Genomic DNA, 12,581 nt, shown 5'->3' on the forward strand with positions numbered 1-12,581 from the left:
TACCACTTCCCATCACAGAGACAGAGTTGCTGCCATTTACTGTCTGTGTAACATCTTAAAAGACATCCAAACAGGAAAACATTCTGGTTACAGCAACCGAAATGTTAATGACATTAAGCAACTTCAATGGGCACAAAAGTTTGGAATCAAATCAACTGCAACCATCATTGTATAGTTATAAAATACAAATAAGGGATTTAGTAAACCTGTTCTTCTGGTGCACAATGAAGCAGGCAGCAAAGTTCAAACAACTACTGGTCTAATTGTGGGCTGCAGCTATCAATTATTTTAGTAATCGAATAATCTATTGATTAGTCGTCCGATTAATCGAGTAATTGGATAAGAGATAAAGTGGTTTCCATATTAGAAATTGCAATGTTGTAAGTTTAACTGCATATAACATCTGTCAAAAAAAACAAAAAAAAAAACCCCAACAAAAAACCCTTTGATTGTATTTACATGCCATATTAAATTTTATTTTTTAAAGAAAACATAGTCTTGAATGCAAAAATATATAAACACTCAAGTTCTCTCTGGCAGAGTTTTATATCCTGGATGAGGCAGATTTGTTGTGTGTCCATGTTTATGGGTTGTTGTGCATGTGTGTCCAAGTGTGAAGAAGTCAAGCGAAAAGTGAGTTTGCGTCTATAAGCCTTCAAAGGAGAATGTGGTGGCTGCAATGAAGAAAAGCGAGCACATCAGCATTCTGAAGTTTGTCCAGCGCTCTGACGCAAAGTTTCTGTGCAGCTGAAAACAGATGCATAATGGTTTAGATGTTAATTAATATTAATAATAATTCAGCGTCCAGAGCTTTACTGGTCCATGTCCATTTTTATTGGCTTGTGAAAAATACTTTTATTTTTATGTTTTTACATATTATTACAATTTAATGAACACAATATCTTTGATTACTTCACTTTTAATCTGAAAAATGTTCCCAAAGCTTTTAAATTAATCTGGTCTAGTACACCACATGCCCCCCCTCACATTAAATGTTTTAATGGTGAGTACATCTTCGCGGTGTGTAAACAGTTCCACATTAAACTGTGCCAGTGTCATCATCACTGTTGCTGTTGTGTTATTGGTTTTTGTTTAAAATTGGGGGCTGCGTGGGCTTAATGTTGTCATAAATACATTTCTATTGCAGGTCTGTTTTCAGTCGCAAATGTGTGTGAAATAACACAGAGCCACGTGTTAAACGAAGCATCGAAGCAAAGAATGTTTGTCGAGAATTTTTTATTTTTGGATTACTCGAATCGTTGGAGCTCTAGTGCATTCACAACTTAATCTACTTGAATGGGCTAGATAAACCAAACAGCTGTCAGCAGAGCCTAAAACAGAGAGCACAACAAACCAAATCAGCACAGCAGCCATGACTGTCGTAAGTTTCAAAGTTTGACTGAAGGGTTTATCCAACTACATCCAAACCAAAATAGCGCTCACGCTCAAGAAGTCTGAGTGCATACATTAAGATGTGTGCTGCTGGAGGGAATAAAATCCTTGTTAGTGCCTTGCATTATACACTGATTAACTTGCTGCTGCTCTCTCATCCAGAGAGCTGCTGGGAGACCAGACCAGACTCTGCCATGCCAGGCCAGGCTGTATCCCCCTCAGGCTGTTGACACCGCTCCAATAGACCAGATAAAAAAGACCCAGCTGAGACGACCAGACACTGGCAGGCTTTCAACACAGCTGAGCAGACGGACACACACCCACACCCACACCCACCCCCTTCGTTTCACTCTCTCCATTCAGTCCCCCGCTCTCTGACACACTCCACACATCGACAGGCAGGACAGTTGCCAACTATCATCTCACCACGTTGCTGCCAGGCGAGACTGTTCAGCTGAGCTAGCCTCTCCCTCCTTCATCCCAAGTGTACTCCGCCTCTGTCATTTCAACTTATTAAGTGGTTTACAATACCTGTCTTTCTTTGCATCACTGAAATGGTAAGCAGCCACCCAATAAGCTGGAGAAGGCTGGGCGAGTGCTCATGCGTATACAGTAACAAAAGGAGCATGTGGCGGTAAGGAGCTTCTCACCAACACAAATGCCCAGAAAGAGATTTACAACCTGCGATTAAAGGACAATAGAGGAAGCTGCATACAAAGAATGGGTCTGGTGGTTTTCTCCTTCAGAGCAGTTGGTGACATGATAATCACAGAGGACCAGCTGAGCCTAAAACATGCACACGGACAAGGTTTCTCCTGGCTCAGAACGGGCCTCGAGTGGGTGACTACGCATGGCCATAAATGCAATCAGCCCACCATGAGTCTGTGTTGTGTTGTGTTATTTGAATGAAAGCTATACATTTAGTTGTTAATAAGCAAATACTATAAGTAAATAGATTAACCCTTTAAGACCTACCATAGAACCAAGTCCGCCAGAGATTATCTTTATATTTTTACATGCTGTAGTGCCATTTGTGGGAGCATTTCAAATTGCTATACATCAATACAACAGGTATATCCCAAATTTTAATAATATGTATGCATTAAGTCCATAGTAACTACATAAATTGCAAAAAAAAAAAAAAAGTGCAATAAACTACAAAAAACAAATTGAAAATCGTTTGGGTTTTTTTTTTAAACATATATTTCTAGTTAGAGTAATGTAAGAGGCTTATCCCTCAAAATTGTAAATACAAAAAAGTTGCACAAAATAGTTTCCAATCATGCGGAATTTATTTTGAGTGTCTTCCTAGTTTTATTTTTGAGATACGCCAATTTTTATATACTGCAGGAAAAACAAATATAAATATTATAATGTAAATTTGCAAAAAAAAAAAAAAACAAAACAAAACAAAAAAAAAAGCATGTGCATCAAAATAAATTATTTCCAGCAGTGCAATTTGAGTTCTAAGCATCCCAGAAACAATACAGAAAAGCATAAAAGTCAAATATAACTTTTAAAAACACCAGTACAGGCTTATAAGGCCCTGAAGGCAAAAAAAAAAAAAACCCTACATTTTCCACGAAAATGACGTCACTTCCGGTTTCGGGCAGGTAATGGCGGACACGCGATAGTTCGCGCTGACATCTATTCCAATGTAGGAAGTGTTACGAACAGCTGATCGGATCAGCAAAGCATTTTTCTGGAATATTATATTTTTGTTCCTGCAAGTGCTTTTTATGCAATTTTTGGGAAGCTATATGTGGAAGGAAACTGTGACCTAGGACAAGCTAATGGCACAAGTTGTAAGTATAACTCCTCTGGTTTCATATGCGAAAATTTTTTTTTATTGCGCTAGCTTACATGGTTCCAGTTCTACAGAGATTTAAAAATAGTTATGCAAAACGGAGTGTGCCCTCTCCAACCGGTTTTAAAGGGTTAAACACAAACCCTATATGATTAGACACGCTGAGCTATGATTCATATTTGCCCGTAAGTCATGGGGTAAAAATAAGGTTTTCCTTCTTTCTTTCTTTTTTAAATTAAAAGTCTTTATTTTCAACAAAAATTTTCAATTTTCACCAAGTAGGGGTCTGTAGTTTGACTTAAAGTGAATTGGCCCATAATTTAATTATGACGGGCAGCTAGAGCAAAAAAAAAAAAAAAAAAAAAAAAAAAAACCCACCACCTTTTTGGGTTATATTTAAACCTGCAGAATATCCGTGGACTCTCCGTGTACACCACTCCACTTTAGCTCCTGTTTTCCCCTTCCAGAAAGTTGGCATTTGACAAATGAAGCAGTTAACTGTGTAACCTCAGCTCTTGACCTGAGGGCTACAAACTGTCAGTGTAGCTGCTAACGGGAAGCTTCAGCAACATGTAGCTTTATCTGTATTCTCATGCAAAATAATGATTCAGAACAAAATTATGAAATCAAAGATCATTCTAGGCTTTTTTTAACATGTGAATAGTGACTCTGTCAGATGACTTTAGTTATAAAACTGGGATACGCTAAACAGTTTCGAAAACAGCTTGGAAGCAACGCCCGGCTTACATTAGTCTCAATTGCTATCATTTAGACGCTTTTGGTTTTTCTTGGCATTAACTGGCTGTGGGAGGCACCAAAATCTGTGCAGGAAAAATCCCTGACAGAGGCATACACACAAAAAACAGGCCCGTTTCTGTAAATGCTGACAGCCCCGTCGCTGTTACTTCGACATCAGCTTTTAATTGTTTCTGTGGTTAAATCGTGTCTACAGACGCTGGGAATGACTCGACACACATTCACTATCTCAGTAAGTCTCTTCTCAGAAGACTGGAGCTTCTGTGTATGTGTGCTGTGGTTAAGAACAAATTTGGTGTCTTGGCTTTGACACAGCCAGTTAAATAGATGGCTTCCTAGTGATTTCCTGCAAAACCACATTGGTGACAAGTGTAAGTGTAAGCCGCAAATGACACTCTCCCATAGACACACACATAATTATGCATCCCTAGACTAATCTTAACAACAACTGAACAGTTGACAGCAGTGTACCAGTTCCCTGCCAACAGTGGAGTATGCATTTTTGAGTGCTATAAACAAGTGGACTGGAAGAAAGAACTGTTTAGATGAACCATAAACGTGACTTGCGAAGTGTATAGATACAGATGCACTCGTGCCTACCTTCATCACACAGAGTGTGTGTTGAGGAGGGGCTTCAATTAAGCTCCTAATCAATGATAACAAAAGCTTTGGTGTGTTGCTATAGTGAATGTAAAAAGTCATTTGAGATGAATCTCCATCTCATTACACAGCCAATTAAAAGCTATATATAAAGCTAAGCTCTAGTAATTTTTTCAGATGCACAAAAAGCATTTCAAAATAACTGTCTATGCAAATCAAACTGTGTCCTATATAATTTGAGAATAACTGCGAGCTAGGGTTGGGCCATATCATCCTGTTCACGGTAATACTGGTATAATGTTAGGCAATGATAAGAAAATGAAATATCACGATAGAATATGGGTAAAACGTGCATGCGCAGTGCCTTTGTTTTCATACACACATGGTGGAAAAAGCATGGCGGCGACGGAGAATAAGGGCGAAAGCGGATCGTTGAATGAAACAGATGAATCAGAATTGGTTTGTAAACATGATGTAACTTCAGTGGTGTGGAACTGGTTTGGCTTTTGTCCGGCAGATGCAGACCAAAGCACTTTTTTTGTTAGAGCATGCAAGCGGGCCGCCGTTATTACCGAACCGATTTTATGTGGTACGCGACGCTCAAAAATCTTTTATAAAAAAAAAAAATTAAAAAAAAGTTTTAGTACGACTTTGGTAAGCTACGAAGGCGCACCACTTGATGGATTGCTGGGGCATTACGGCTACCGTAGTCAGGAGCCTCGCAGAGTGATACGTACTGTGCTTCAACATAATATTACCGCATTGTGTGTGTTTATAAGGTTGATCTGATATCCTCGTGTTGGTGTTGTTCCCAGATCATCATACTAAATGTTGTTCCAGGATCAACATTGCAAGTGACCAATCAGATGTTGTGACGTCATACTTTTGCGACTTCGGGAAAAACCGGCGAATGGCTTGGCGCGCAAAGGAATAACGTCACAACAATGTGATTGGTCACTTGCAATGTTGAACCTGGAACAACATTTTCATGATGGTCTGGGAACAACACCAACACGAGGATATCAGATCATCCGTGTTTATAAGCTCTTTTGAAGTTTTGTGGATATTATACATGGTTATGCTGAGGATATGTCGGCCAATTTCCACTGGAAATGCCTTTTGGTTAAACTGTCAGCAAGGAATTTGCATTTGCACTGTTAAATTTTTACATAACTTTAATGCACATAAAAAAACAGCTGCTTGTTTAAGTGAAAATACATTGATGGGGGGGTGTTGCACTAATAAAGTTGTGGAGTTGTTAAGTATTTTGTCTCGAGTCAATTATATCGTTATCGCAAATTTTCAAATATATATCGTTATGAATATTTTTGGCCATATTGCCCTGTCCTACTGCGAGTTGTTAATTCCACGAGTCTAGATTTGTAACTTTGCCATTTATGAAAGGTTGCTACACAAAGCAAAGTAAAACAACATTTATAATGGGATTGGGCAATAAGGAAAATGTAAGATGTCTTATATTAAAAATGAACTGAAATATAATGCAATAAAAACATGATTTCATAGACCTCGTTTAATGCTAGTTCCTTTTCAGTTAGGATCTACCACAAATTTTAGGAAAGTTGAACAATTCTCCATATTTCACAAGATAAATTGTGAATGAGATTCTAAAAATAAAAATCACCCTAATTAGCACTGACAGGTCAAACTGATAACTAGCAAAAACATATAAAAAAGGAATTAAAGAAAAAAAAAACCCCAGCAATTTCAATTCAATTTAATTAAAGGTGTTTCAGGAGTTTTTAAATGTGATTTCTATCCAAAAGGTTATTAATGAAAATTAACAGTATAGATCTTAAGTATGTGCCAAAAAAATTGAAGAGAAAGGCACAAACATGTAAAATGCTTTAAAACAGATGTTTTCTGAGGTAGCAGAACATTTAACATAGTTTTGTGGTGGATCTTTACATGTCATATTTAGGGAGAAACAAAATATTTGTTTGTTTACAATATAAACTTCAAACAGCAGTTTTAATTTCTGCTGTGTCACTGTAGTGCTAAAAAAAAAAAAAAAAAAAAATTTTTTACTCCATGAGCACAGTTTTAAAGCTGTGCCAGGTGATCACATAAAAGGACGTTGCTTTTAGGGCTGGGCCATATTATACCGTTCACGGTAATACCGGTATAATGTTAGGCAACGATAGGAAAATGAAATATCGCGATAGAATATGAGTAAAACGCGCATGCGCAGTGCCTTTGTTTTCATACACACATGGCCGATTGTTGAGTGAAACAGATGAACCAGAATTGGTTTGTAAAAATGGTGCAACTTCAGTGATGTGGAACTGGTTTGGTGTTTGTCCGTCAGATACACGACAAAGCACATTTTTTTGCAGAACATGCAAGCGGCCGTCGTTATTGTCGTATTTGTCGGACTAAGATGCTCTTAAATCTGGGAGTAATCTGGGTCCTAAACTCCGTATTCTTCAGTTCAAACGAACACTGCAGCATCACTGAGCGTTAAAAACTGTCTAAATTCTTTCATCTTTAATAAAACGATCAGCATTGCTGCTTTACCAGGTGTAACTATGAAGTTTAACTTTCAGGCATCCATTAAAACAAAATTTATTACATTTAACAGAGTTAGAAGTTAGCAGGAAGCTAGCGGAAGTTAGCTCGCTAGTTACCTAAGCATGATATAGCATGTTCTGACTGAGAGATTTCTGAAAAAAATCAAATGTGCAGCTCTGCTATCACTTCCAACATAAATGAAGACAGAAAACTAAACAGCAGTGACGTTTGTAGGGTTACTGAAGTTGGGCTAGCTGGTATATAATGATGTGCTACGTAATCGCTAGCGACACAGCTATGTTAGCATAACATAAACAGGGAAGCTGGAGGACGAACACTAACACTTTTCCACTTATAAAAGTTAACGTTAAAGTTCCTGATAGTTAGAGACAAATGCAATCGCATGGCAGGATGCTGTAAACGGACCAAACTTCAGTCAGGAGAACAACTGAGATAATCCATCCACAATACGAGGTTAGTCATTAATATACTGCAACAACATGGGAATAGAGCAGCTGCCAGAGAATTCAACATTAATGAATCAATGGTACAGAAGTGGAGGAAGCAAGAAGAATGAGTTTAATAAAGTTTGATTTATCTGACTGCTTTGTTTCGCTTAATGTGCCTTATAATCCCGTGCACCTTATGGTCCGAAAAATACGTACTGCACACTGCAGTTTAATGTTGCAAAGCACCTCTTTTTAACTTCAGTGGATATTATATATGGTTATGCTCAGGATATGTCAGCCCATTTCTACTGGAAATGCCTTTTGGTTAAACTTTCAGCAAGGAATTTGCATTTGCACTTAAATTTTTATAAAGCTTTAATGTACATAAAAACCAGCTTCTTATTTAAGTGAAAATAAATGGAAGGTTGTCTTTTTGCGCTAGTAATGTTGTGGAGTTGTATTTTGTCTCGCATCAATTATATCGTCAGTTATATCGTTATCGCAAATTTTCAAATATATATCGTGATAAATATTTTTGGCCATATCGCCCTGCTCTAGTTGCTTTCCAATAATGTTGCTTTCACTCCCAAATAAGTGCGAACATTTGTGCATGGCTCAACAAATCCGGCCTCCGCATAGTTTAAAATTTTTACAAAATAATTTACTGGCTTAAATGTTAGCGTCAATTAATAGAGGATCACAGCATAAACTGGGCCCAGAATGACAAGATGCAAAAATGCCACATTAACAAGCTTTTCGACTTCGCCTATACAATGAGTGACCACCTAGTTTGTGTCCAGTGTTAAAGTTGTTCCAACACACCTTTTCTTTAATCAAAAATGAATACTTCAATGCAATTTAAAACAAAACAAAACAAAAAAAAAAAAAAAAAATCAGTGCCAGAGAAATATCCCGTGTGTGCCAAAAAATACTTGGGGCTCACAATTTGCATGTGCCAACACTTGATATGAAACAAACAAAAATAATAAAATAAGTGTCACTCACCTTGTTCATGTTGCCTGCTTGCTGAGCAGTACTGAGGGTAGTGTGAGCTCCCATCTGTTGCCCTCCCTGTGTGAGCGTCTCTGCCAATGCACTACCTGATCCTCCTTGTCCTGTTGCAGTTCCCTGCATTGTCTGTCCCTGGTACTGCATGCCTGTTACCCCTGCCCCACGTCCTCTCCCAGCTCCAGGTACAAGGCCACCATTCATCACTTGCCCAGGCTGCGGCTGCCCTCCCTGGTTCAGGAGTCCAGTATGGCCCTGGTTGTTGTTAATCATGGCCTGACTGAACCCAGTTGTGTTTAAGCCCATAGTTGCAGTATTGTTGTTGTTGTTCTGTCCTGCTACTCCAGTTGGGGTTCCTGCTTTTTGGGCCTGAGGGGACGGGTGGTTGTTGGGGGAGCCCTGGCCAAGAGGGCTCTTACCCAGTGGTGCTCCTAACTGTGGCCCCATGCTGCCTGGCTGAGAGCTAACTGTGCCTATATTAGAAGTAGTACCAGCCCGAAGCAGCTCTGAGAGCTGCTTGTGCTTGGCCGCTGCATCTGGGACGGCAGAGGCACTGCCACCGCCAAGTCCTGACTGAGTGCCTCCTGGTCCGCCAGCTCCAGGTGCTGCTCCACCATTTGAAGGGATCCCGCCCATCAGGCTAATATCACCTCCATTGGGGATCAACTCATCTGGAAGGTCATTCTCCAAATCGTCCCAGGAGAGTGACCCAAGATCTATGAGAAGGGATAGAGAAGCAAAATGTCACAAAATGTTTTATACAACCATGTGTCTCAGTGCCAAGCATTCATTCTTCTCTGCTTCAAATAAGCCTGTACTCAAATCACTGAGTACCAGAGCATCTAGATCTTATCTACTGCTAGCAACTTATTCTACAATGCAACACATGACAGTGGGAAGATTTTTTTTCTACCTTTTAACAGTTTTGAGTCCCCACCATAAACATTCCAACCACAGCAGAAAAACAGCCAGCATGTAGGGCTGCTCGATTATGGCAAAAATGATAATCACGATTATTTTCACTGAAATTGAGATCTCGATTATTTGACGACATTTATTTAACAATAACAATGTATTGAATAATGACTTTAAAGATTGTCAAAAAATAATATAAAATAGTGTGCAAATACTGCTAAAAGTGCAAATGTTTGCAATATAAAAAATAAATGAAAAATGTAAACATCTATGTTTAGTGAACTTTGCAGTGTTGCTCTGTGGTACAGCTACGACACTGTAGCAAAGTTTACACACTATGTCTACTTGATCCACGTCCGACTCCGCGAACCCATAAAGTCACTCTCCTCTCCAGATAACTTCTAGGGCTGAACGATATATCGCATTTGCGATAATATCGCGACATGATCAAGTGCAATTTTCTAACCGCAAAGGCTGCGATTATACTCTGGACATGTCCAAATTCATGGGCTGCATCCTCCTGAGGCCGCATTTGTAGACCGATTACGTCACAGCGACGCGCCGAAGGCTGTCCAAATTCATAGACTCCTCCGAATGTAGCCGACAAATGCGTCCTCCTTTTCCCCGAATTTGAAGGATGGGTCGGGTGTGTCCTTCGTGGCCTACCATATCCCAGAATTCATAGCGCGGCCCAGCCAAACTCCAGTTTCCAGCAATGGCGGCCGCTACTAAGTTTTAAAATTACTCATACTAATCTTTCTGGGTCACAAAATAAACTTTTAACATATTTTCAGGCGAGAAAGTAGTTGTGTAAACATCAAATATCTGCTCGGTTTATCAAGATATCCCATATTTGCAAAAGTGCTTCGACGTTTTCAGAGGCGTCTGCTACCCACCAGCTCGACAGCTAGCCGGGAGCTCGAGGGTTACTGATGCGGCCGAGAACGGCACAACTCCCGGCACATCATTTTCAGATCACCGCGGAGTTTCGCTGCTCGGGTTAAACGTAATATATAAGTCACTTAGACAACCTAAAAATGTTATTGTTGGGCTTTTTTCAGTGTTTTGTTTGTTCGTGAGTAAATCGGTTTGGCTGAGATTAAAGTTATTAGATTAGATAAAATAAAACTTTATTAATCCCCCGGGTGGGTTCCTCCTTGGTTTTCACACAGCTGACTAAACGTCAAACAGAAAACTTATTAAACAGAAGTATGAGACAGTCGAGAATTTACACCAGTGTCTGGTTATATTTTAGATAGCAAGAAGCAGACGGCCGAGTTTATTAAACTCCACCGAGACAGCGGTGACGCTAATCAGAAGGCTAGACCGTCCAATTTCACGCCTTTAAATTTTAAAGGCGTGTTTGTGTGTGTGTTTATACAATTGCTATTATGTTTGCACTTTATGTGTAATGTTACTGACTGCAGAGATCAGTAAGATGTGTGTATTTTTTATTTATTAGTTTTATTTATTTAATATTATTTTTTAATTTAATGACTGTCTAGTAGTTCACAGATGTCGAAAAACTGAGTGTGGTAAAGCCACTGATTTTGTTTATGTATATTTCTGCAATCTGCACATTGTACTGACTTTCATTTTAATGTTTACACCAGGGTTCCTTGCCAGCACTTTATGCTCAGATGTTTGTAAGCTAAAAATAAACTATTGTGGCCATACTATATGATGTATTGCTTGTCTTTGTTTAATAATACAGAAGATAAAGACCTTAAAAAATAATCGCATATCGCATCGCAATCGCAATATTGGGGCAAAAAAATCGCAATTAGATTATTTTCCATAATCGTTCAGCCCTAATAACTTCTGCTTAGCTTTCCGAGCTTCCCTCGGGTCCTCTTAATCAGTAGGCCCCCCAACCCCCGGGCCTCGGACCGGTACGTGAGTCGTTTGGTACCGGGCCGCGAGAGTTGAGGCTCAGGTGTGAAATGTAGTTTTCAGGGTTTTTATCGGTTTTCAGCGTTATTTTGTTATCGTTTTTATCGTTAACTCTGTTTTCTTTGGTCTTTTCACGTGTGTTATGAATAAAAAAAAATTTCCGGTACCGGTACTAGTTTTATTTTGTTGTATTTATCCGCGACACCTTAAAGGCCGGTCCATGAAAATATTGTCGGGCATAAACCGGTCCGTGGCGCAAAAAAGGTTGGGGACCGCTGCTCTTAATTGTTGTGACACGTGTTCGAAATGCAGAGAGGTGCGCTCGATTTGCCACATGGAGCAGCGCGAGAGTAAAGCACGAGGGAGGGGCTAATAATCGGCTCAGTCATTTTTAATGATCGCTGAAAGCCCAGATCGTAATCGAGATTAAAATTCGATTGAGCAGCCCTACCAGCATGGTAATAAAACTTTGTAACCATTTTTGTCAGTTATAGTTTTCATTTTTATGAGAATTAGAGGCATTTGCTTATCAAATGATCAGAAAGGGGGGGGGGGGGGGGGGGGGGGGGCGTGATTTTTTATCAAATAACAGATTCAATACATTTAGTTAATGGACTGTAGTCACCACCCAAAGGCTGAGCCATGAAAAATCCTGCTGTGTTTGAAAAAAGAAAAAAGGGCTCTTACTCCTCAGTTGACCCTTGGTCTCAGTCCAAGTGTTCACAAACATTCTAATTATGAAATATTAATGAGCCAACATGCTAAATGCTGCTGCCTTGGCCTTGTCCCACTGTGGCCTTGTCCCTTGCAGTGCAAGACAAAATAAGCATAAAGCGTGATAAAGCATCGCTACTGGCTGACAAACACAGTGTGACAAGAGAATCCAGCAGCACTTGGGGTTCCTGCTGGGTGGCGTAGGAATATTTGTGTCACACCATCCAGAGGTGTGAGCATAATGGTGAGAGCCTAGGGAGCCACGATTTGTTTGAGAATTAGTGATTAAGATGGTGACAAAAGCACAGGAGCTGTGCATGCCTTACAGCTTTGAATCACCAAGAAGAATCAACTCTCTGGACAAACTGAAACAAGATCACTTTCCACAGCCTTGATCACGAGTTCACCTAACGGCACAAAATCACCAAAGAAACAAGCTTTGAACACTGCAGCTCTCCCGTTTTCATTTCCCCTCTGTAAGTGACATTAACTTGCCTATTCAGTACAACGTGCCTGAC

General features: G+C 39.6%; 1 protein-coding gene across 4 annotated transcripts in view; it reads right to left on the reverse strand.

Moving 5' to 3' along the window:
- The window catches only part of crebbpa (CREB binding lysine acetyltransferase a), a 49,524-nt gene that overhangs the window by 25,436 nt on the left and 11,507 nt on the right, over positions 1-12,581 (reverse strand). For all 4 annotated transcript variants that reach the window (XM_076885098.1, XM_004539119.5, XM_076885097.1 and 1 more), the window contains exon 2: positions 8,539-9,257. In XM_076885098.1, the coding sequence (XP_076741213.1) occupies positions 8,539-9,257 (719 nt within the window). The remainder of the gene's footprint in view (positions 1-8,538; positions 9,258-12,581) is intronic.

Source organism: Maylandia zebra, linkage group LG6, assembly GCF_041146795.1.
Source record: "Maylandia zebra isolate NMK-2024a linkage group LG6, Mzebra_GT3a, whole genome shotgun sequence".
Classification (NCBI taxonomy): Eukaryota; Metazoa; Chordata; class Actinopteri; order Cichliformes; family Cichlidae; genus Maylandia; species Maylandia zebra.